Source organism: Silene latifolia, chromosome 7, assembly GCF_048544455.1.
Source record: "Silene latifolia isolate original U9 population chromosome 7, ASM4854445v1, whole genome shotgun sequence".
In the NCBI taxonomy this organism is placed as follows: domain Eukaryota; kingdom Viridiplantae; phylum Streptophyta; class Magnoliopsida; order Caryophyllales; family Caryophyllaceae; genus Silene; species Silene latifolia.
In genome coordinates this window covers 110,883,440-110,909,960 of record NC_133532.1, presented here as the reverse complement: position 1 = coordinate 110,909,960, position 26,521 = coordinate 110,883,440, and the positions used below count along the sequence as shown (strand labels likewise).

At 36.1% G+C, this 26,521-nt stretch overlaps 1 protein-coding gene across 1 annotated transcript; it reads left to right on the top strand.

Moving 5' to 3' along the window:
* The first annotated feature begins 3,655 nt into the window (after positions 1-3,655).
* LOC141590517 (uncharacterized) lies at positions 3,656-13,963 on the top strand. The gene is made up of 5 exons (XM_074411105.1): positions 3,656-3,791; positions 3,902-4,208; positions 11,031-11,478; positions 11,599-13,066; positions 13,155-13,963. The coding sequence occupies exons 1-5, from the start codon at positions 3,656-3,658 to the stop codon at positions 13,961-13,963; spliced, it is 3,168 nt and encodes a 1,055-aa protein (XP_074267206.1).
* The last annotated feature ends 12,558 nt before the right edge of the window (positions 13,964-26,521 follow it).

Below are 26,521 nucleotides of genomic sequence, written 5' to 3'. Positions count from 1 at the left end.
GTTATAATTTTGAATATCCTCTGAATCTTCTGTGGTAATTTAAGGCCTTAACTATATTTTTCATTACACAAAACAAGTCATAAACTCAGTTGAGTCAGCTGTCTGCAATCTCAGGATTTCAGGCTTTTTTCAGTTGAATTTAAAAATACTTAGAGTCCTTCTAAATTCATGAAATTTGGTACAGTTTTAGATCAATATTAAAACTTATTTATCACAAAAATTCAGAATTTTCCAAGGTCATTTGGGGTTTTTAAAGTGTCATGCAAACCAGGCTGCATTGTTGCCTAGCCATAGGGTTTACACTGCAAACTGTTTGAGGCAGAATAGTTTTGAATAAAACTTAGCCTTGAGACTTCTCTCAAAACTTTTAAACTTGTGTTTAAACTGTAGTTTGAGTCCCTGGCCTGATAATTAGCCCGTGACCTCTGTGGCTAATTGATCAAAGTCAGTTTAGCATAGTTAAATTGAACCTGTGCTTGACGGTGGTTCCTTTTAGTTGTGTTGTGCAATATAGACTTTTAATCCTGTGTTAACTGTGGATTCTGAGTCTAGATTTGCTTAAGTTAATCTCTTAAATTTTCTGTGAGCATTCTGTGGGAGTTTAGGATCTTAACTATATCCCCATCTTAATCAATTCAATCCATTCACCACCATCAGTCCTTGTCTGCAACTTCCTGAGCAGGCTGTTTCTAAGTAGTCTTAAAACTACTTAAACTTCAGTATAAATCTTGAAATTTAGCATAGTTTCAGTTTATCCTCTAAACGTAATTGTCATAAAAATCCAGGTTTTTTAAAGGTCTTTTGATATTTTTAACAGACTCTTGAAATACTCATAGCATTCTTGTGAAACCCTGGGTTTTACACTGCAAATTTGTTATCAGAGCCAAATTATAACACAATTCCACCTTTGTGTTAGTCTTGGGTTGAGAAAAATTGTGAGTTTATCCCTACCTACAGCAAAAACACAAAAATAACCATGAGTGAAGAGAGACTTACTGGTATTGAAACCAGAATAGAAACTCTTGTAGGAAATGTGGATACATTACTCAATGTTGTCCACACAGTAATGGAGAGGTTCCCAAACCATGATCCAAGAAGACAGCCACCTACCTGAGGAAGAGGTAGAGGCAGAGGCTTATTTATGGGAGTAGGGACAGGGCAACCACTACATGGATATGAGTCAGAATCTGAAGAAAGCAATAGGACTCAGGAGGAGGTCCCTGAGCACACAGACAAGCATCTAAAGGTAGAAATCCCTGAATTTTCTGGTAGCCTAAATTCTGATGATTTATTAGAATGGATTAGAGATATTGAGAAAATCTTTGAGTATAAAAACTACAATGATTTTAAGGCTTATAAGGTTTCTGTGTTAAAATTAAAGGGGTATGCCTCATTGTGGTATGATAACCTTAAACCCCAGAGATTAAGGGAAGGGAAGGAACCTGTTAAATCTTGGTCCAAAATTAAAAAAAAAATTATTGGATAAGTTTGTCACCAAAGACTACACTCAGGATTTGTTCATTAAGGTTTCTAAGCTTAGACAAGATGAGAGACCCATTGAAACTTATTTAAGAGAATTTGAACAATTAACCTTGCAAGGCGAGATTAATGAGAAACCTGAGCAAAGGATTGCTAGGTTCTTAGAAGGGCTTGATAAAAAAAAATTGCTACTAAGGTTAGAATACAACCACTATGGTCATATGATGATGTTGTTAACCTAGCACTCAGAGTGGAAAAAATGGGGAAGTCCAAACCTGCTACACCCAAACCAAAACCTATCTATAGACCCTACACTAGTGTTAAGATTGCTGAGACACCGAAGCCAGTGTCCCAAGTAGGAGGAGATAAGGGGAAGGCACCCATGTTCTCTAAGTCTAACCCACCTCTGACCAAAGAAAATATTAAGTGCTTCCAGTGCTAAGGGTATGGTCATTTCAGGAAGGATTGTCCTTCCAAAAGAACACTAACAGCAATGGAGGTAGAGGAGTGGGGGAAGGAGGGCTCAGTTGAATATGAGCAAGAGGATCCTGTGGTTGAGGAGACAACTCTAGAGGAGGAACTAACCCCAGACATGGTCATGGCTCACCCTGATACAGGCCATTGTCTAGTTTTATGGAGGGTGGTACACTCTCAACAGGCACCTTTGGAGGAGGATCAGAGGTCCCTCATTTTCAGGAGCAGATGTACTATTCAGGGAAGAGTATGCAACCTAATCATTGATGGTGGAAGATGCACCAATGTGTCATCTGTCACAATGGTCAGCAAACTCAACCTTAGCACCCAGGAGCACCCCAACCCATACAAACTCAGATGGTTGAACAAGGGAGTAGAGGTCAAGGTTGACAAACAATGTTTGGTTCCATTTTCAATTGGCAATATTTATAAAGATGTGATCTTGGGTGATGTAGTCCCCATGGATGCATGTCACCTGTTACTAAGGATGCCATGGGAATTTGACAAGAATTCAGTCCATCAGGGAAGGAGCAACACCTATTCCTTTATGCAAGGCAGCAGAAAAATCACATTGACTCCTTTACCACCTAATCAGAAGAACTATGGGAGTCCAAGTGTGACTGATGAGCTTAATGGGGTTTTATTCCTATCCGAAGCAGAAATGGTCAAGGAAATACCACAAGAATAGCTTGTTCTCATCTTAATGTCCAAAGAAATTCATGAGGATGTGGAGCACCAATTGCCAGCAGAAGTTAGACCATTGCTAGAGCAGTACCAGGATGTCTTTCCCGCTGAGTTACCTAGTGGCTTGCCTCCACTGAGAGGGATTGAGCCCATATTAACCTTGTGCTAGGATCTGTACTCCCTAACATGCCTGCATATAGGTGTGATCCTGATGCTACAAAAAAGCTACAGAAACAAATTGATGAATTGATGAACAAGGGATTTGTGAGAGAATCTTCGAGCCCTTGTGTTGTTCCAGCATTGTTGGTTCCTAAGAAAGATGGCACATGGAGGATGTGTATTGATAGCAGGGTCATCAACAACATCACAATCAAGTATAGGTTTCCCATACCTAGACTGGATGACATGCTAGATAAGTTAAGTGGTACCAGGAACTTTTCTAAAATTTATCTTAGACAGGGCTATCACCAGGTGAGAATCAGGGAAGGTGATGAGTGGAAGACTGCTTTCAAGACAAAACAAGGACTCTATAAATGGCTGGTTATGCTATTTGGATTATCAAATGCACCCAAAACTTTTATGAGATTGATGACAGAAGTCTTGAGGCCTTGTTTGGGAAGGTTTGCAGTGGTATACTTTGATGACATTTTAATCTACAGTAAGATCACAGAAGAGCACCTAACCCACCTTGAGAAAGTATTCCAAATTTTGAGAAGTCACAAGCTGTTTGGAAAACAAGAGAAGTGCACTTTCATGACATCTGAAGTCAAGTTCTTGGGCTACATTGTCTCTGGTTGATGAATTTCTGTAGACCAAGACAAGGTTGAGGCTATCAAGTCTTGGCCAATTCCAAGAATATCACTGAAGTAAGAGGGTTTCATGGTCTTGCTTCATTTTATAGAAGATTTATCAAGAATTTCAGTGCTTTTGCTACCCCTATCACATAATGTATGAAGAAAGGAGAATACAGGTGGACTAAGAAAGCACAACAAGCATTCAACGTAATAAAAAAAAATTGATGTGTGAAGCACCTATTCTTAGGTTGCCTGATTTCAGTTGCTTGTTTGAAGTGGAGTGTGATGCCAGTGGTGTTGGCATAGGAGCTGTACTAATTCAAAGGAAGAAGCATATGGCTTACTTCAGTGAGAAGCTGAGTGAGCCAAGCTTAACTACTCCACCTATAATAAGGAGTTTTATGCCATTATCAAGGCTCTTATGCATTGGGATCATTACTTGAAACGAAAGCCTTTTGTATTGTACTCAGATCATGAGGCTTTAAAATACATCAGTGGCCAGCACAAGTTAAACCACAGGCATACTAAATGGGTTGAGTTCTTGCAGTCCTTTACATTCTCTAGCAAGTATAAAGAGGGGAGGCAAAACATTGTTGCTGATGCACTCTCCAGGAGATATTCTTTACTACCAGTCATGGAGCAGAAGGTTCTTGGGTTTGAGTTCATGAAAGAGCTATATAAGGATGATCCTGATTTCTATGAGGATTGGCTAATTCAAACAGAAGGGACTAAGATTCGGGGAGAAAAATTCTTGCTGCAGAAGGGGTTCCTGTTGGAGTATGTGTCCTCGACAATAATGCGATCACATGTTTAAATCTCATATTAAGAATACATAAGGGAATGTAACATTTTATTGTCAACTGATCCACATTAATCGGTAATGATTGGCTGACTAGAGTTTGACATTACTGTCGTGTGACGGTGGTGAAAACATTCTTAATATATAATTAATTAATTGTATACTGATACAAGTTAATTAATTCCTTAATATTGACAAATGATTTTGTGAGTAGGATTACGTATCTTATTGTAATTCGATTAAATAAGATTCGGCCTAAGTGATTTAAATTATTTTATTACTTAGATTTATTTGTTGTTTATGAAACAATTAAAATAAGAATGAATGATTTATTATAAATAAAAGTTGTTGTAAATTATAATTAAATGACCCATTTTAAGTACTTGTATTCAAGAATTACTAGTTAATTTTTGTATGTGATTTATTTTATTAATATAATGATTTTTTAATTTGTTAAAAATGTATTATTTAATTAAATGTCTAGTAACATGTCCAATATGTCACATTACACAAAATTTACAATTGACAAAGTTAAAATGGATCCATATTAACATGTATGTGCCATGTAAATGGAAAGGGGAGGAGGATTTGTGCTTTAATCATTATTATTAGTGGGTAGCATGATGATTACCTACTAATCATAGACATGCATACCTGATCCGGTTGATGTCGTCACTCATCCAATCAAACACATTTATAATACTCAACAAACTACTAGTTAGCGATAAGTCGAGGTCGATCCATGGGACGGTGTGCTTTGGGTTCTAAGTCTATCTATCTCAATGTATGCTATAGTGTCACAATTGATTTGGGTTTGTAGTTGTGTTCTAAACTAATGCAAACAATAAGGTAAAACAAACAATGAACTAGGAAATGATGTAAACAAATGATTAAAAGTGCTAGGATATCATGGGGTCATAGGGGATTCATGGTGTTGATCATACAAACATGTTTACAAAGTTGCAAGCAATTAATGTTGTGGAGGAAGCGAGTTGGTTTATGTCTTACGGTTCATAGGAAGAGTTGGGTCCCGGAGTCGAATCGATTAGATTGTACAACACCTACAAGTCGACTTACTTTCCTCCTATTCAACTTCTATGCATGGTCTAACAAGACTCGAGTTGGTTTATATCTTACAAGTCAAGTTGAGTAGAATAGAGATGGTTGTAAATGCAAGGATTCATAGGCTTGACATTTCATCAAACATAACATGTGCATAAAGTTGACATCATAACAAGCAAGCAATTTAATCATGTAAACATATTAGATTAAGTATGAATCAATCCCATGTTGGTTTTCCCTAATTACCCATTAATCCTAGCTAGAGAAACTACTCACTCATTATCATGGGAAACATGTCATTAATGGTGTCAATCATCACAACAAGTATAAACATGATAATAGAATGAAGAAATGAACAATAAAGATTAAAGAGTAAAGGAATTATACCAAACTTGGGATGATCCACATAATAAAGCAAAGAATAATAGAAGAAACTTGATGATTGATGGAAGGTTGTCAATCTCCCAATAATAACCCAATAATCTTCAATTACCCAATAATAAACTTGAATGATAAACTTGAACAATAATTAAGGAGAGATTAATGTGTAATTTGTGGAAAGATTAAAGAGTAATCTATTCTAATCTACTCCTAATCTAATCTAAAGGAGGATTTTCTACTCTCAAAACTTGTGTCTCTTCTATTAAAACTTGATAAAAGGATCCCCCCTTTTGATTATTTACAAATGAGGTATTTATAGTAGAAATTAGGTGGATGCATTAGGGTTAACTAAGGGATAAACTAGTAATTACACTTTTTAAATGGAGCAGGGAGGAGCCGGTATCTTTTGAAGGAAGGGCTTCTTTCTTTGAAGCTTTGGAGAAGACGAAAATGTGTTGGGCTGGAATCCGAGCGTCTTTGGGAGAATCCGGGCGGATTGGTGAAGAGGAAAACGGGCGGATTGGGGAGAAGACGCACGGGTTCCGTGCATTGTGGACGGCCGGATTTCAGAGAATCCGCTCGGGTTGGACTTCAGTTTTCGTTTTCTCTTCTATTCTTCCCTTTCCTTCACTTCCATTTTATTCTTGTAGGCTTGGTCTTCAGTTCCTGCTTCCTCCTCATACTAATCCATCAAATGTCGTCAAATAGCTTCCGAATATGCACGAAAGACGGGAATTTCCGCCTTATTAACTCCTTTCCTATAAAACATATAGAATGCGATAGAAAAGCAAATAGGAAGGTTTTGACGGATAAAATGGCCAAAGAATGTTATAATAATATGCAAAATGGGCTCAATTAGGGGATTAAATGTGCGCAAATAATGGTCACATCAATACCTACACTCTTGAGAAGAGAAAAATGCAAAAGCATTGGGCACTCTACCCATGCCAAAAACTGGTGCCTTCCCCATATACACTCAAGTAGTGTATTTCACATACAACTCTATTCATTCTTATTTAACACATCTTGAGAACAAATTTTTATTCTCTCTTGTTGTTGTAAAATTTCTTAAGAAGGAAACACTCACATAATCATAATATTATTATTACTAGAGGTAGTAACCAAGATAATATTAAGTCTTATTAAGGTAGTCTTATACTAATTCTAGTATCAAATTAGTATTTGATTTAAGAAGGATTGTCTTGGTACAAATCCTTAAGGAGTAGATCCCATTATTGGATCTAAGGTTTTGGGGCATTTGATTTTTTCTTTAAGAAGACTAATTTGGTAGGTGACCAAATTAGTATAAAACACTCGGCCCTCATTGTAAGAATAATTGATTTTTCTTCTTACTTTGTATTTTTGTTATGCATGCATAAGTTCTTTTTAGTTTATGACTTAACTAATAAACACTTACTTATTATAGGTGTCTAATAAGAGATTAATGAATCTAATAATTGGTATCAGAGCAAGAGTTATTGCATGCGTAATCGGTTTTTATTTTTACGAGTTAATATGTTAACATATACAACAACAACAACAACAACAACAACAACAACAACAACAACAACAACAACAACATCAGAGCCTTAATCCCAAAATGATTTGGGGTCGGCTGACATGAATCATCCTTTCGAACCGTCCATGGGTGAATGCACACCTCAAAATGCGAATAAAAAAGGGAAAATGAAAAACAAAAAGAGAGAACGAAAATGTAATGAACAGTCAAGGTAAACTTAGGAGTTTTAAAATCGAATTCCGGATTTCTTTATAAAAACTTAAGAATTAAATCGAGAGAAAAGATTAAAACGATTTTTTTTAAACCGAAATTAAATTAAGGATCCGGAATGCCTTAAAAGTAAACCAAGTAAAATCTATAATAAAGTGGTGGTAAAAAGGTGTAATAAAGGAGAGAAGAATAAATAATTTAATTTCTTTAAATTAAATAAAAAAACACTAAAAATGTCAAAAAAAACATCAAATACTAAAAATTCACATGTATCCTTTCCCTCCATTGTGCCCTCTCCATCACCATACTCTCCTCAAGCCCCTCACCATACTCTCCTCAAGCCCCAGATAATATGTTAACATATAAAACTAAAAATTTGTGATTTATGAAGATAAATGTGACGAAAATTTTGCATGTTAAATATTCTGGTCCTAAATGGATTTTAGGTCATTTTGATGATTTATGATAATTTATTGGTCTTCAAAATAATTATTAGTATTTTTATTACATTTTATTGTATAAAATGACACTTAAAATGCTAAAATTAGTTACACAATGATTATGACCTTGAAATTTTTACACGGCCCCACATGCATATTTTACACATTATAAAATATTTTTCGTATAAAATGGTTTTAAATAGCATGATTTATGTTTTTTACATGATAAAAATCGATTAAATAGAAGTATTTTGGTTAAAAATGGTTAGACTTCGTTAATGACCACGAAATTTTAGTATGTTGTCATATGAAATATTTACACACTGTATGTAAATTTTAAAATAAAATGGTTTCATTTTGCATGATTTATGAGTTTTAGATGTAAAAATCGAATAAATAGTTACTATTTTAACAAAAATAGCTAAAATGAATTTTATGGCATGAAAATTTTTCCGAATGTTGTATATATGATATGAACATGAGATCTAAAGTTGAATTTTAAATTTCATGTGATTTGAATGGTTATTAATTTTTATGGGATATAAATTGATAAATAACAACTTTAATAGTCATTAATATAAAAATTTGACTTTTGGACTTAAAATTTGTCATTTCCAGGTTCTAGAGACTTATTTAGAATATTCAAAATTTTAATTTTGATTTATTACAAATTTAATATTTAATTTGGAATTAATGGGTTAAAATTATGTTTTCTATAATTTATTTGTGAAATAAATTTAAATAATATAAGGGCAAATTTTTATTAAAATTTTGGAATGTTGGGAATTTTCCAGAATATGCAAAATTATTTCTTTTTATTATGAATAAAAGTGTTTAAAGAGCAATAATAAAATATCAAGTTGAATTATTGTCAAATATTTAGTGAAGACTAAATTGTCCTAAGAAGGTTAGGGTAACTAACTTGGACATAGATTTGATTTATGTAATATTGTGTGATTTTAATAAGTTAATAGTCACAATTATCCATAAAACTGGACCGAATATACGATATTAGCTTAAATAGGGCGATTTGGCACATCACATGGCATGTTTCATACATATTTTAATGCTGAATTTTAGTATGATTGTCATATTTTATTTTATATAATTTTAAATTATGTAATTTGTACTTAGTGTGGCCTTAGTTTTTAATTGGTATTTCCCGAAATGAATGGGGATATCGATTCGGTTGTAGTTAATGTGATCTCGTATCGCTTTTATTTTTATTTTTATTCTTGTTTTTCATTTTATAATGTATAAAGTAGAAAAGCTATGTAATTTATTTATTTCGGAGTTCCTTGAAGACGGTGCAATCCGAGAAGGTGGTCCGACAAAGGCGGTGTTACCTTGAAGTGTGTGCCAAATGAAGTTTAAGGGACCAATGAGTTGGTTTCCGAATTTGTAAATAGTTTATTTGATTTACTATTTTAGGAAGGCCATAGTAGGATTTTATTGTTTTTGCTTTGCATTTGTTTTATATGTTTGCATGCATAGCCAAATCGCCATAACTACATATGCATATTACTTTATCGAGTCATCGACCGTGTCAATTATAATTATCATAGTTCACCGCTTTAGTTCACTTAAAACGTGATAGATAATAAATTGACAAGACCTCTCACTTATAATAATTTAGAATTAGCCTTACCAAATAGTAGAACCATGAGTCCCAATTTCATAAGGAAGTAGGCTCAGCTCACTGGGGTGCTAAACTTGTTATGTTGGGTAAGTGGGTAGCAAATTGTTATTACATCGAAATTTGGATTGAGCTCAACGGAAGTATTTGTGACCGTAGTCGCATGTGTTCCGGGCTAAAGATAAATATTAAAGTAATTTTTATCGACCGAGTGTTCTAGAAGTAGAATCGATTAAAGAGTTAATCCACCGAGTTATATTGATAAGGGATGAATCGGCTCACCGTGCCCGAGTTAATATGAATTTGGATCTCGGGATCATTTATAATATTTGGGTAGAGGTCACTATATAAATGTTTAAAACTTGTTTAAAATGTTTACAAGTAATTTTAAAACGATAGATGTTTATTAATTCCTTCACTTTCTATTTTGTAGTCGAAATTGTTTTCTCAATTGCAACGGCAACTCCAAATTCACCGCAACCACTAACTTGAACACTCTCACCAATGTTTCATGGCTCCGATCCTTCATGGATCGTTGTAAATTAGAAAAGAATGGGTCCAATTGATGCGGGAGCAATATCGAACTCTAGCGCACTCTTACTTAACGCTGATCCGAGTCCTTATTTTGGCGCTAAAAGAAATGCGAGTTATGTCACAATGATAAGTTGGACATCGAGCTCTAGTTAATCCGAGAAGTGCCGTCCAAGGAGTGTCGCCCAAGTTAGAGGATTATTTTAGTCTTCCTCACCTAGTTTTTACAAAAATCTAGCATATTTTTTTTATATAATTTTAAATAATGCCTTGGTGCCCAAGCATGCTTAGGAAATTGCCCCTAGCATTTAATGTTGCCTTGGAGCCCAAGCACATCTTTTGCTATATAAGGACCAAGCCTCCCTCATTTGTAATCATCCAATTTTCAGAAATATAAACCCAAGTGTAGAGATTTTCTCTCAAACTTTGAATGCTTGCGAGTGTTCTTGTCTTCCTTGCGAGGTCGGCGCCATATTTCAACCTTGTTTACTGTGTGTTCTTGGTTGAAATATCCTTTGTTTCCCTCCTTGTTCCTGTGTGGTCTTGGTTGGAGATTTTAGTTTTAGTTGAGTTATCTTGCGAGGTTTCTTAGCTAATCCATATCCATTTTACTTTACATTTTCCGCTGCAATTTAAACTCATAAAACACCAAAAATATCACTCACAATACTTCACCAAATCAGGCCTTTTCGTGTCAAAAATTCAGACCGATTTGGTACCCGGTTTTACGTCAAATTGGTTATCAGAGCTTCGCCTCTTGATTTTCCATAAACAAGACGATCCATTGCTAGTGTAAAAAAAAATAAAAAAATCCGACTGTTCACGTCTGGTACTGTTCACCCGTGAAAAAAAAAAAAAAAACTTACTGTTCACGTCTGGTACTGTTCACCCGTGAGAAAAAAAAAAAGATGTCTCATGATGGTTCATATCAAGAACCATGGGAGGAACGTATGGATGACTTAACCAAACGAATGGCACAAATGAATTACAAGATTGATCAGATTTGTAATCATACTCTTAGAAAGAAGGGGAGGAGGCACGTTGAAAGTTCAGATTCCAATGAGAGCCATCATTCCATTCCTGAACCAAGGAGGAATAATGATGATGATCGTGGATTAAAACTTGATATCCCGGAGTTTGAAGGGGAACTTGATGCTGAAAAATTCCTAGATTGGGTGAGACAAGCGGAGAGAGTCTTTGAATATAAAGGCTATGATGAACACAAGCAATTCAAGGTTGCTACCTTGAAAATGACCAAGTATGCATCCTTGTGGTATGAGAACCTTAAGAAGCAAAGAAGGCGTGAAAGAAAGAGTAAGATTGAGACTTGGAATAAGTTGAAGAAGCACTTGCAAAAACGCTTCATGCCAAGAGACTATGAACAAGAGCAGTACTTGATGCTTACATCTCTTTCTCAAGGTAATTTAAGTGTGACCGATTACATTAAGGAGTTTGAAAGACTAATTATGGTGTGTGACCTTGAGGAACGGGAGGAGATGTAAATTGCTCGATTCATTAAGGGTTTGAGTCCTTCATTGGCCTAACGAGTTGAAGTTCAGAATTTCCTTGATTTTAATGATGTGTGTAAGCTTGCTCTTAAGTTTGAAAAGCAGGACAAAGGAAAGAAACCCCTGGTTGCTCGTGATGGTTCTAAGGGTGTTAATCCTTTTTATAAGTCAAGCGCTACATCATCGTCTAGTAAGGAAGCCAAAAAGGAAGAACCCAAAGACAAGGGCAAAGGAGTTGCTACTGATTTTAAAAATATGGGTGCTAGGAGATGCTTTAAGTGCCAAGGTTATGGACACATCGCTAACGAATGTCCCCAAAAGAGAGCGCTTACTCTTCAAGAGTTAGGTGAGATTACTCCATGTTTCGTGGTGACAAATGAGACGGAGGTCAATTCTGTCCAGAACGATGAGGATGAAGAACATAATGAGGTTCACACTCATATTGTCGAACCATCATATGACACTGATAAGGAGATGTTTGTGGTGAGAAACTTGCATATTCAATCCACACCGATTGAAATGGAGCAACGTGAGCAGATTTTCCATGCTCGTTGTAAGGTGCATGGTAAGACTTGCAATTTGATTATTGATAGTGGGTCTTGCACAAATGCGGTTGCTACTGAATTGGTGGATTCCTTTAAGCTTGAGACTCGTAATCACCATAAACCATATATGCTACATTGGTTGAATGAAAACAGTGAGATTAAAGTCAAGAAACAAGCTTTACTTTCATTTGTTATGGGTCCCTATGAAGATGAAGTATGGTGTGACGTGTTACCCATGAGTGCGTGTCATATTCTATTGGGACGACCATGGCAGTTTGATAGAGAAGTTGTTCATCAAGGAAGGGATAACATTTACATTGTTAGCAAGGGTAAAAACAGATTCCACTTGAAACCCTTGTCACCTAACAAAGTAAAGAAGAAAAATGAGAATTTGTTTATGAATGCTAAAGAATTTGTTGAAGCATTAGAACAAGGGGAACAAGCTTATGTTCTTATGGTTCGAGATGTGGAAGAAGGAATTGGAGTTCATGACGAGACTGTCCAAATGTTGTTGAATGAGTTTGGTGATGTGTTCCCGGAAGAGTTGCCACTTGGATTACCTCCTAAGCGTGGCATAGAGCACCAAATTGATCTTATTCCAGGAGCTACACTTCCAAACAAACCAGCCTATCGATGCAATCCAGAAGAGGCTAAAGAGTTGCAAAGACAAGTGCAAGAGTTGATTGATCGAGGCTATGTGCAAGAGAGTCTTAGTCCTTGTGCCGTACCTGCTCTTTTGGTACCCAAGAAGGATGGGACATGGCGTATGTGTATTGATAGCCGAGCGGTGAACAATATTACAATCAAGTATCGCTTTCCTATGCCGAGGCTAGATGATATGCTTGATGAGTTGAATGGAGCTCGTGTGTTCTCGAAAATTGATCTTCGAAGTGGTTATCATCAAATGAGGATTCGAGAAGGTGACGAATGGAAAACAGCCTTCAAAACAAAGCAAGGGTTGTATGAGTGGCTTGTTATGCCATTTGGGTTATGCAATGCTCCTAGTTCTTTCATGCGGCTGATGAATGAGGTCCTAAGGCCATTTCTTAATAAGTTTGTTGTTGTTTATCTTGATGACATTCTTATTTACAGCAAAAAATAAGGAGCAACACTTGGAACATTTGAGAAAGGTATTTGAGAAGTTAAGAGAACAGAAACTTTATGGAAAGCTCGAGAAATGCATGTTCATGGTGCCTAGTGTGACCTTTCTTGGTTATATCGTTGGAGAAGAAGGGGTGAGCGTTGATCCTTCAAAAGTGGAAGCAATTCAATCGTGGCCTATCCCTAAAACAACTACTGAAGTTAGAAGTTTTCATGGATTGGCTTCGTTTTATCGAAGGTTCATTCAGAATTTTAGCTCTATTGTTGCACCTATCACCGAGCTAACAAAGAAAGGAGAGTTTGTGTGGAATCCAAGTGCACAAAAGGCATTTGATGAGATCAAAGATAAGTTGTGTTCAGCACCTATTCTAGCTTTGCCCAACTTTGACAAATTGTTCGAAGTTAAATGCGACGCTAGCGGAGTTGGAGTTGGAGCTGTTCTAATTCAAGAGAAACGACCTATTGCATTCTTTAGTGAGAAATTGGGTGGAGCAAGGCTGAAGTATTCCACCTATGACAAAGAGTTCTATGCGATTGTGCGAGCACTGGATCATTGGGCTCATTATCTTCGCCCAAAACCATTTGTTATGCATTCTGATCACGAGGCTCTGAAGCACATTCATAGGCAACAAAAGTTGAATGCAAGACATGCCAGATGGGTAGAGTTCCTACAATCCTTTACCTTTTCTTCAAAGTATAAAATGGGAAACTCTAATGTTGTGGTTGATGCGCTTTCAAGGAGGCATTGTTTGCTTGTTGCACTTGATGCGAGGTTACTTGGATTTGAGCAATTGAAATAATTATACAAAGATCATCCTGATTTTTCAAATGAACTTATTAGTCCTACTAATTTGTTCTCGATGCAAGAAGGATATTTGTTCAAAGGAAACAAGCTTTGTATTCCTAAGAGCTTAATTCGAGAGCTATTGGTTAGAGAAGCACATGGAGGAGCGTTGGCTGGACACTTTGGCGTCAATAAGACTTATGATATCCTTGGAGAGCACTTCTATTGGCCTAAGATGCTCAAGGATGTGCAAGATGTGATAGCAAGGTGTGCTACATGCCAAATATCGAAAAGTTCATTCACTAAAGGGCTTTACACTCCCTTACCCGTCCCTACACAACCATGGAACGAGGTAAGCATGGATTTTATTGTTGGGTTACCGCGAACTCAAAGAGGTAAAGATTCAATCATGGTGGTGGTTGATCGATTCTCAAAAATGGCTCATTTCATACCATGTCACAAAACTGATGATGCTTCTAAGGTTGCTGAGTTGTATTACAAGGAAGTTGTTCGTCTACATGGCATTCCTAAAACTATTGTTTCCGATCGAGACACTAAGTTTTTAAGCTACTTTTGGAAGACGTTGTGGCGTTTGGTTGGTACTAAGCTGTTATTTAGTACTTCTCACCATCCCCAAACTGATGGTCAAACGGAGGTGACAAATCGAACTCTTGGAAGTTTGTTACGAGGTTTAGTGAGTAAGAGCACAAAGGTTTGGGATGTGAAGTTGGCACATGCTGAGTTTGCCTATAATCGTACACCGTCTATGACTACCGGTCGTGCACCATTTGAGATCGTTTATGGGGTAAATCCTTATCTCCCTATTGATCTTATTCCTATTCCAAAGAAGGAGACGGTAAGTTTTGAAGCTAAGGAAAGACAAGCTGCATTCTTGCGTACTTGTGAGCAAATCAAAGCTCAAATTGAGAAGGCTAATGCAAGATACAAGGAGAAAGCTAATAAGCATCGTAAACAGCCTACATTCAAGGTGGGAGATCTTGTTTGGTTACCTCTTCGCAAGGAGAGGTTTCCCTCTAAACGAAAGAACAAGTTAATGCCAAGGGCCGATGGTCCATTTCGAGTGCTTGAACGCTACGGTGAAAGTGCTTACAAAATTGAACTCCCTGATGAATATGGTGGTGTAAGTGCTACTTTCAATATTGGTGATCTATCTCCATACTTGGATGATGAAAATTTGAGGACAAATTCTTTTGAAGAAGGAGAGAATGATGCGGGAGCAATATCGAACTCTAGCGCACTCTTACTTAACGCTGATCTGAGTCCTTATTTTGGCGCTAAAAGAAATGCGAGTTATGTCACAATGATAAGTTGGACATCGAGCTCTAGCTGATCCGAGAAGTGCCGTCCAAGGAGTGTCGCCCAAGTTAGAGGATTATTTTAGTCTTCCTCACCTAGTTTTCCTCACCTAGTTTTTACAAAAATCTAGCATATTTTTTTTATATAATTTTAAATAATGCCTTGGTGCCCAAGCATGCTTAGGAAATTGCCCCTAGCATTTAATGTTGACTTGGAGCCCAAGCACATCTTTTGCTATATAAGGACCAAGCCTCCCTCATTTGTAATCATCCAATTTTCAGAAATATAAACCCAAGTGTAGAGATTTTCTCTCAAACTTTGAATGCTTGCGAGTGTTCTTGTCTTCCTTGCGAGGTCGGCGCCATATTTCAACCTTGTTTACTGTGTGTTCTTGGTTGAAATATCCTTTGTTTCCCTCCTTGTTCCTGTGTGGTCTTGGTTGGAGATTTTAGTTTTAGTTGAGTTATCTTGCGAGGTTTCTTAGCTAATCCATATCCATTTTACTTTACATTTTCCGGTGCAATTTAAACTCATAAAACACCAAAAATATCACTCACAATACTTCACCAAATCAGGCCTTTTCGTGTCAAAAATTTACACCGATTTGGTACCCGGTTTTACATCACCAATTTTGCCGATTGGGACGCACAACTTCGCTTGGCCGCGGAGGGTGACGACAAGCTTCGTTACCTTACCGAGGCCTCTCCCGCCGCACCTAATACAAGGTCTACCCCCGCAGCTAGGCAAGCCTATGAGACTTACCAAAAGGAGTCGGCCGCGATCAAAACTGTGTTGATCTTCTCTATGGAGGCCGAACTCCAAAGGAGTGCTATAAAGATTTGCACCGCCTATGAGATCTATACGAAGCTTGTGACCATGTTTTCACAAGCTCCGAGGATCATTCAATATGAAGCGGCATCCGTATTCTTTGATCTCAACATTAAGGAGGGCCAAAAAGTTAGCCCTCATGTGCTCAAGTTGATGGAACATGTTGAGACCTTAAAAATGCAAAAGGTAGAAATTCCCGAGGTACTCATCATTGATCGAATTCTTCATTCCTATAACAAGGTTAAGGCATATGTTCAATTCAGGGTGAATTTTAATATGCAAAACTTGAAAGTTTCCCTCGATGAATTGCACAAAATACTTGTGCAAGCCGAGAGGGACATAGGGCTAAGTGTTAGCAACACCAAGGATGTGCTCAACATTAATCATAAGAGCAAAGGGAATTTCAAGAAAGGTGGCATCAAGGCAAAGAAGCAAACTCCCTACAAGAACAAAGGAAAGGCATGTGAAGCTAGCTCCTCTAAGCCCAAGAAGGGTGCCCCGTCCGGGGACAAATGCCACTATTGTAATGGTGTTGGGCATTGGAAGAGAAATTATCCTAAGTACCTTGGCGATATCAAAGCTAGAAAAGTTATTCCAGTAGGTAAATAACTATCCCTATCTTTTATGTTTCGATCTCAACTTTGGTATTTTGATACAAGTTGTGATGTTTTACCCTTTTTATTGTAATTAGGGTATCCAAGCAAGGACAAGGGCAAAGAAAAACAAGTCTAGAATATCTTGAGGGAAGCTAGATGTAGCCGCCCATGATGCTAGATCGATGGAAGCTTGGCTTTATTTTGCTTTGTCTTTATTTTTCATGTTGTATTTTGAAATTTTAGAACTATTTTGATTTCCTCGTTCGACTTGGAAATTTGGTTGTTTCCTTATACAATGGTTGTATTTTGGATATTGGTGACTTGGTTTGCAACCCAAGTCACTTATTTTATCGTATCGTTTGTTCTAAAATTTGTCATCATACACTACTTGCTTCGAAAAACATTAAGATTTTATCAACTTAAATTGATCATTAGACAAATATAATGATCAAGTCATTTTATGTCCATGAGCTATGAATTCGATTCTCCTCATGCCATTGTGACTAAAGTCACAACTTACTTATATAAGATCAATTATAAAGTTATATTGTGTTATTGAACTCACACAAGGGAAATATTACCAACCTTATCCTATACACCTACCAAGTTTAAATCATATAATCTATATTATTTTTCCATATTGTCTCAAACAAATCATTGTTATTAGAAGTGTTTTCCTCCTTCACCATCATTGTTTGTGGCTCAAAAGCTATCTTTGGAGAAAAAGTGCTTTTCTCCTAAAGATAGAGTGGGAGTGAATTCAGCCACAAACCTTGACTAGATGGGATCTACGCGAGGAGACCAAAGGAAGATGTTCTTAAGGAAACTACGTGAGGAGACCAAAAGTAGATGTTCTTAAGGGAACTGCACGAGGAGACCAAAAGAAGATGTTCTTGGAATATAAGATTTTGATCTATGGAGGGATATAACTAGAGATTTTAAAATTCGACATTTTACTTAAGAGTTTTATGAAATTAAAATGGTATCTATGTAAGTAAATGGATTCATTTGGGATTATTGAGACCAATCCAAAGCAAAGAGAAATTTATGATTAAGAGTTGCATAGAGAGACATGTCGATGTTTACGAAAGCTAAGTTAATTGTTAACTATGCTAAAGATTCAAATCATTGTTATACCTCATTATAAAAATAAGTAAGGTATTAAAACCATTTTCCAAATGGGTATTTTGAAAGGGTTATGTGAACGACATATATGGTTTTATCTAAATACTTAGAAAAACAATGATTATTTCAATTCATGAAATGTTTCGAATGAGTTGTCAAAAACGAAAGATGTGGAATTGAGTGGGACTCGGTGACAGTCATGTTTAGACATGAAGTTTAGTGGGAGGAATCATCCTCCATGAATTGCATAACATATTATTCATGGGAATGACGAGCATATACTGTATTTTATAAAGAAGTAATTTAGGTTTTCAATTCTGGATGATATTGGACATCATGTGAATCTATTAAAACATGGGATGTTGGATTGGCACTTAGATAGGTATCTTATGTTGGTAATGATCCTTCATCTTAAAGAAATCAACCAGTTAAGTAGGTTATTCATGTCGATGAATATAGAATTACCATGATAGAGTCATGGTTATTTACCGAACCTAAGAACTGTTGTCTACATGAATTCGATAACCAATGTTTCCGCCATTGGTATAATCATGTAATGCCATTATACACATGTCCTAGATGAATCACATGCTTGGAGCATGATAAGTCGATAACGAGTTAACCCATATGAGAGTCATTGGTAAGCTTCAAGGAACCGTCATAAACTCTCAAGGAGAACTAATGGTCTGTTCTGGAGTTTGGAAGGATACTTAGTTGTATGCTAAGAGGTTACACAAACTTAAGTTTCCAAACTCATTAGGTTTTGTGAAAATCCTAAGCTGGTTTTATTGACCTAAAGAGAAAATGACTAAAAGGGGGCATTTTATTGTCATCCATTGCAAGATTTTACGAAATGAACCTAAGTACGTTGTGATTAGGTGGTGTACTTTAAAACTACAAGTAGTGTTGTCCACCGAAACCCACATTACAAGGTATATGATAACAGTAAGCGCTTCTTTTAAGATAAAGAACCTATGTCTAGTATGAAGTCTAGACATGTACTTAGTAAAATTCATGCTATAAGGGATAACATGAAATTGAAGGAAATCGCAATTCACAAAGTTTGAACATTTGGACACATGGTATGTTCACAAGCTAAACTTTTATAGCGTTAGACAAGTGCATGGGTACACTTATGATTATGAGACATAGAGCAGTAATATGGTATTGACTACTCATGTGTGATAATCACATTTATTGTTAGAGTTATCGTTAACTCATCTTATACTTTGTTAATATCCAAATGGGTTGTTGAGACAATATTGAACCCCATTAAAGTAAACTGGATTAACATAGTATTCCCCCCTAGCTACTTATATAAGGTGACATCTCGAAGTGACTAGAGTGTGATGCGATTGATGGCAAGTTCAAATTCCATAGAATCATAAGAGATGACTAGTCGATCACATAGGCAGTCTGTGAGGGACACTCTGTCGCGCCTATGACCGCTTATAGAGTTCTGGAAATTTTTTATAGCCTAGTCGTGGCAAGAGCTACTATGGTATTCTTATGAGTCGATTCTTTGACTAAAGACTGTTCGCCTAAGATGGCACAGTTTTAGAGTGACTTTGATTTATGTTCTGCGACCTTCGTAATTGGGGTCTAATGGGCGTGTTTTGGTCATAATGAGCTGTGGCTATTCGAAGGGAAGAGTGCAATAGGAATTGTCCATCCCCGTCAGAGTTATCTTATATCTCAAGGCCACTCGAGGAGCAATGAACTGGAGATGCGTGGCCACGCTCGGAAGGTATCTATGGTAGATAATTCCGGTTAGACAGTTATTCTCCAGATCGAGGAATCCACTCATGATATGATCAAATGTAAGTACGACCTGCAAGACACCTTGTATTGAGTGGGAGATAGTAATGGGACAAGAGAATTGGTGACGCACACTTGTCGCGGACAAGTGGGAGATTGTTGGAGTATGTCTCCTCGACAATAATGCGATCACATGTTTGAATCTCATATTAAGAATACATAAGGGAATGTAACATTTTATTGTCAACTGATCCACATTAATCGGTAATGATTGGCTGACTAGAGTTTGACATTACTGTCGTGTGACGGTGATGATCAGTTGATCCCTTAAGGTCATACCTCTAGGGAAACATTCTTAATAGATAATTAATTAATTGTATACTGATACAAGTTAAATAATTCCTTAATTTTGACAAATGATTTTGTGAGTAAGATTACGTATCTTATTGTAATTCGATTAAATAAGATTCGGTCTAAGTAATTTAAATTGTTTTACATTACTTAGATTTATTTATTGTTTATGAAATAATTAAAATAAGAATGAATGATTTATTATAAATACAAGTTGTTGTAAATTATAATTGAATGACCCATTTTAAGTACTTGTAATCAAGAATTACTAGTTAATTTTTGTATGTGATTTATTTTATTAATATAATGATTTTTAATTAGTTAAAATGCATTATTTAATTAACATGTCTAGTGACATGTCCAATATGTCACATTACACAAAATTGACAATTGACAAAGTTAAAATGGATCCATATTAATATGTATGTGCCGTGTAAATGGAAGGGGAAGGAGGATTTGTGCTTTAATCATTATTATTAGTGGGTAGCATGATGATTACCCACTAATCATAGGCATGCATACCTACACTCTTGAGAAGAGAAAAATGTAAAAGCATTGGGCACTCTACCCATGCCAAAAACCGGTGCCTTCCCCCATATACACTCAAGTAGTGTATTTCACATATCACTCTATTCATTCTTATTTAACACATCTTGAGAACAAATTTTTATTCTCTCAAGTTGTTGTAAAATTTCTTAAGAAGAAAAAACTCACATAATCATAATATTATTATTACTAGAGGTAGTAACCAAGAAAATATTAAGTCTTATTAAGGTAGTCTTATACTAATTCTAGTATCAAATTAGTATTTGATTTAAGAAAGATTTCCTTGGTACAAATCCTTAAGGAGTAGATCCCATTATTGTATCTAGGGTTTTGGGGCATTTGGATTTTCTTTAAGAAGACTAATTTGGTAGGAGACCAAATTAGTATAAACCACACGGCCCTCATTGTAAGAATAATTGATTTTTCTTCTTACTTTGTATTTTTGTTATGCATGTATAAGTTCCTTTTAGTTTATGACTTAACTAATAAACACTTAGTTATTAGAGGGGTTCAATAAGAGATTAATGAATCTAACATCCTTTATATAGGACCAAGAGACGAAACGTAAACAATTAATGGGGAGGTAACCCGGATCGGGGACACCACACCCCGATCGGGGTCATGGTGTTCTTGGTCGTTTCTCTTAATTTCGTCTTTAATTTGCCAAGGGAATCCAATGTGGGCTATTAACTTGTCTTTAATCCTTCGGTTGAATGCTCATATAGAATCAAAATGGCATCCTAAGCTCCTTGCTCTCAACTTCTTTATGGGCTTCATTTTATTTATCTTTGTCCATTGACCCATTTGTATATCTTCATGCTCGGGTTTCTTATTTCTTCCGAAAATGCTCCTATATTTCCCGGAACGCCCTTGCATGGTCATGACTTGCTCTCATTAGCCTCGTGAACGTGGGTAAATGCTAATTTGACGGGAAAAAGCTACCAACGGCTTCATTTCCTACAAAATGTAATGAATACGAGCAAAAACATCTAGAACACGGAATTAACTCACAAATACACTAATAGAAGTGCTATAATCAAATAAACCAAGCTAAAATAGGGAGTAAACTATACATAAAATGGACCTATCACTGTCTTGCAAGAGGCTTCTTAAATTACGTGTATAATTTGCTTTCAAAATTTTCCATTTCCCAAACTCAAATTGTACTTTCATGATTCCACATAGAGGCGGTTCTAGAATTTGATGGACGGCAGGATATGTAAAATTTTATAACAATGGAAATATCGAGTTATATGAAAAAATAATTGTTTAGTTGGACAAAATGTATGGTGATCTAACTTTGAATAAAAATTGTTCAATACAAGAATCGAATGCATGACCTCTAACTAAGAAATAGTCTTAACAACTATTAGACACACATAATTAATATGTTCATTTACTGAATAAAATTATTATTAATTTTTATAAAGGGAATGCAGATACACCCATTGCACCTGCTAGAATCGCCCTAATTCCACCACTAATTACATCTAAAAAAACGATAGATTCTATTTCAATTAAATATTGAGTGATTTAGCCCTACTTTTTTCAGCGGCGTCCGTACAGATTGAGAGCAATGTAGCTAGCTCCACTAGTGTATGGTTACGATGATTAAACAAAGAGATTAGGTTCTTAAGCTTGAATAATTAATGCTTCATAGTGGGGGGACATGTCTGCCTAATCTCAAACAAAAGCATTCACAAAGATTTGTTCTAGATGAATCCATGTGCCTTCCCATTATCTCTTTCGATATCTATCGTATTTAATTAAGCACTTAACGAAAATTATATATTTTAACGAAAATGAAAAAAGGTATTAGAATTAATTTTAGTTTTTATAAATTCAGTTTAACTTCATTAAGTTCAGTTTAGTTTAGTTCGATTCGATTCGATTCGATTCGATTGATTCGATTCGATTAAGATAAATCAGATCAACTTCATTAAGTTCAGTTTAGTTTAGTTTAGTTCAGTTCAGTACAAATCAGATCAGTTTAGTTCAGGTCAGTTCAGTTTAGATAAGTTCAGATAAATTATTATTATTATTATTATTATTATTATTATTATTATTATTATTATTATTATTATTATTATTATTATTATTACTATTACTATTACTATTACTATTACTATCGCTATTATTATTCCTATTGTTGTTGTTATTGTTATTGTTGTTGTTGTTACTAGTGTAGACCCCGTGCATTGCATGCACGATATTTATAAAGTTCTAGTTTTTAATATATTATATTTATAGATTATAAATTGATAATTCATTACTTTTGTAACATTTCTCATTATTTTATTTTATTTGAGAAAATAAATTAAAACAACAAATTAATCAAGAGATTTATATAGTGACATGAAATGTGTATTTTAATGAAAATATTTTTTTACGCGAAATTAGTGATATTATTTTATACTTCAATTTTTTTTACATCTTCCCATTTATCAAAATCTCTTTTATCTCACAAAATATCATTTTCAAGCAAAAAAGAAGTTATATATGTGTCGAAAAAAACGGTCAAAATATTGTCTAGGAGATCACGAGAAAATAAATGGAAAGACTAAAAATAGAGGGGAGATTTTTTTAATAACATATATTTTAGCTATGACTTATCTTACAAAGTCAACGAATTTTTTATCACAAAACCTAGAAACAAATCCACTATACGACAAATCTTTGTAGATAGGAAATTATATCAAAATAGGAAAGTAAATAATAAGAGTTAATATATCAAAATAGGAAAGGAGTTTTTAAGCGGGAAAATGTAAAGCTTTTCCTATTCTTTTTGTATAGGGGATTACAATCTATTTTTTATTATTTCAGTTCGGTTCAGTTCAGATCAGTTCCATTAAGTTTAGTTCAGTTCAGTTCAGCTCTGTAACACCCCTATACTCCAAGTGCCTTACCAGGACCACTTAAGGCATGAGAATGTTACCATCTCGGTTATCCGAGGCAATGAATATCAAATAGACCATAAAAGAACGTACTTTAATAGATAAGTTTAAGTGATTACATAACAAAACCAACTGTAAAGTAAAGTACAACTGTTCTAAAACCAAACTACAACTAAAGTAACAAAAGGTCTTATGATAACACAGCGGAAGACTACTATCAGACTTGTGGCGACTCCAGCCCCAACTAATCTCGCGCGCATCCATAGTATACCCACTAGACAACTGCTCACCACCCCCAAATGGATCACCACAGTTTTTAAAATATTTAAACGAGGTCAATTACTGATTACACAAAAACAATACAACAGAAACATTAAACAATTATCCAATCTCCATCATAACTCCACACACTGGACTACACACTAAAGTGTGTAGCCCTACCAGAGTACCCATCGTAACAGATACTCCTCGCCGCCAGTGGGGTACCGCAATCGTTCCCACCTAAGCCCCGCTCATCTCATCCGAGCAATAACCCATGTCCCTAAATGTTCACATTCCTTCTGTGGCGGGTTCCACAGAAAGCGAATCAAGGGCGTGAAGCCTCTCCTGCAAGTGACTCCACTCAGCCGAGGACGCATCTCGCAAACGACATACAATTATACAACAACCACATTATACAATCAACAATCACCAATTTCAAATCTGATATGATATAAACCAACAACAACGAATCAATCATCACCAAGCCATGTAATCAATACTGAGTAAGAAAACCCTACCTGGAATAAGCAATCACGAGATCGTCACAAGCAGCTACTCAATATCGCTCCTCTACGAAACCTCCTCCTATAAACACATATTCATACAATCACCATCTAATCAACATTATACTCCCAAAACCCCCAATCTACCCAATCAGGGTTTTAAACAAAAACAACGAAACAATATAAAAACTAAACAAGGATCTTACCCTTGACACGACGAACTTAACGGCGTAAAGAACACGGCGATCCGACAACCTTAGCCTTTGGGATTTGATAGTAACGCGGCGAACGAAGACAACGTAACTTCTTTTCTCTTTGAAAGGTTTTTAGAAAAAGTAAAAGTGATGAATAAAGTGGCGGAAATCCTTAAATATGAATCACGCGTTATTAACAAATCCCGGCTAAAACAACCCGTAAAATCTACTTACTCGATCGAGTAAGTGACTTACTCGATCGAGTGCCCCTTACTTGATCGAGTGTCACACATACTCGATCGAGTACCCATCAGGCAGACTACTATTTCGGATAAAAACATACTTACTCGACAGAGTAAGCTCCACTCGATATAGTACCCATAGACATAGAAAACCGTAGTATTATAGTCTTTCCTCCTTAAAAAGAACTTCATCCCTGAAGTTCAAACCCAACCTATAAAACGTGAACTCCTAACACTAACTCCACCAACTATGCCTACCTCCACAACATGGCTCACGATATCCTATCAACTACATTATAGCCTCTCGACCGTAACTCCATACATTATCGAATACCATCCATAAACGTCGCTAGCTCCGTTTCATTAACACTATCAAATCCAACATCAAGAATATCCACCAAGCAAGATCAACCACCAAACGGAATGTTACATTCTACCACCCTTAAAATGAACTTCGTACTCGAAGTTTACTAACACTCATGAACATCATCATCCAACTGTCAACACTATAGAAGTTTACTCACACTCCTAAACATTATACTACTACAAGCACGGCCATGACCTTTAATAAAATCAACCACAACAAAGATCCAACCTTTATACTACACCAACACACTACTTCTAATTATACTACAACATGTACAACCATCAAACTCTCTTTGTCGCATCCTACTCCTCTTAAGATAAAGGTTACGTCCTCGTAACCCACTAATACTAAATCCTTAGCTGTATCTTCTCATCACCACCACATGTGAAAGATAACCGCTATAAACTCAACACTTAAACCCATTCCTATATCCAAGGCTCTCTTACTTTAACAGTTCTCATACCTCAACTCATTCGGCACACCACCTAACCTATATCACAAAATCCTTAGCATAACCAATACTACAACTCTTCCACATTACCGCAAAACGACATACCTCCCTATGTAAAGCACCTATCTCCAAAAGCATACTCACGATCCAAACTTGTTACACACATTTACACTAGATCCTCAAGTTCTTTTCTTTTATTATCGCAAAACACATCCATAACGTAACATGATACTAATTTCCAAAACTCTATACTCACTATCTTAATAAAAGATCATGAACCATCTGCATCTTCCAGATCAGTACAACACATGTTCCACAAATCACTTGCCATTACTATGTCCATCACTGCCTCATCTAAAACAAGGTCAAAAGTACTGTAACAACCTCTCACAACTGTGTCCCATTAACAGAATATTACTATATCACGACAACAACTGAAACATAACCAACTCTCTTTCATATCATACTCTACCCTCACTCCCAAGCCGAAACTGGTAAGAAACATCAATAAACAAAACAACCGTCGATCTGTCCAAACAGAAACTCGCAGGAAACAGCAGTAAACAAAACAACAATTTATATAACTGGTATACACTTTCAAAAACTTGTCTCATAAGTATCCCGTCTACTCCACCACAACCGATGACGGCATCGCAACACCGCCACCAACAGCCACACCGCAGCGCGAAATTACCCGCATCACAACACGAAGTACCGTGTCCGGATCACCACCCATGGCACAACAACCACATCGATAGTCATCGCAACTTATACAATCTTATAAACACTGACTCAGTATAACTTCCCGGACAAGAAAACTTACTCAAAACCGTCTTAGTAGATCACAACGCAACATATTACACGGAATAAATAGATAAGAACCTCATGAATATCATCCACACCATTTCACGGAATAAACATATATCATGAATATACATACAAGTATAACTAGCCATGCCAGATCACCAAAACTATCACTTTTGAATATCATTCCATTAGGTTACCGGACCCAAACTACATTATAGAACCTTCAGATAACAACTTTATAATTATCACACCATACCACTTCTCGTGAGGTCAGAACCTCACATAAACATTTATACACATCAAACTAGTCTATCCTGATCACGTAAATTACCAC

Excerpts from the sequence above, each read along its gene's own strand:
- LOC141590517 (XM_074411105.1), top strand. The coding sequence starts at position 3,656 with ATGTGTGAAGCACCTATTCTTAGGTTGCCTGATTTCAGTTGCTTGTTT. Across the intron at positions 11,479-11,598 it reads AGTTTGAAAGACTAATTATG|CTTGCTCTTAAGTTTGAAAA; the intron begins GTGTGTGACCTT and ends GATGTGTGTAAG. Across the intron at positions 13,067-13,154 it reads TGGGTTATGCAATGCTCCTA|CAAAAAATAAGGAGCAACAC; the intron begins GTTCTTTCATGC and ends TCTTATTTACAG.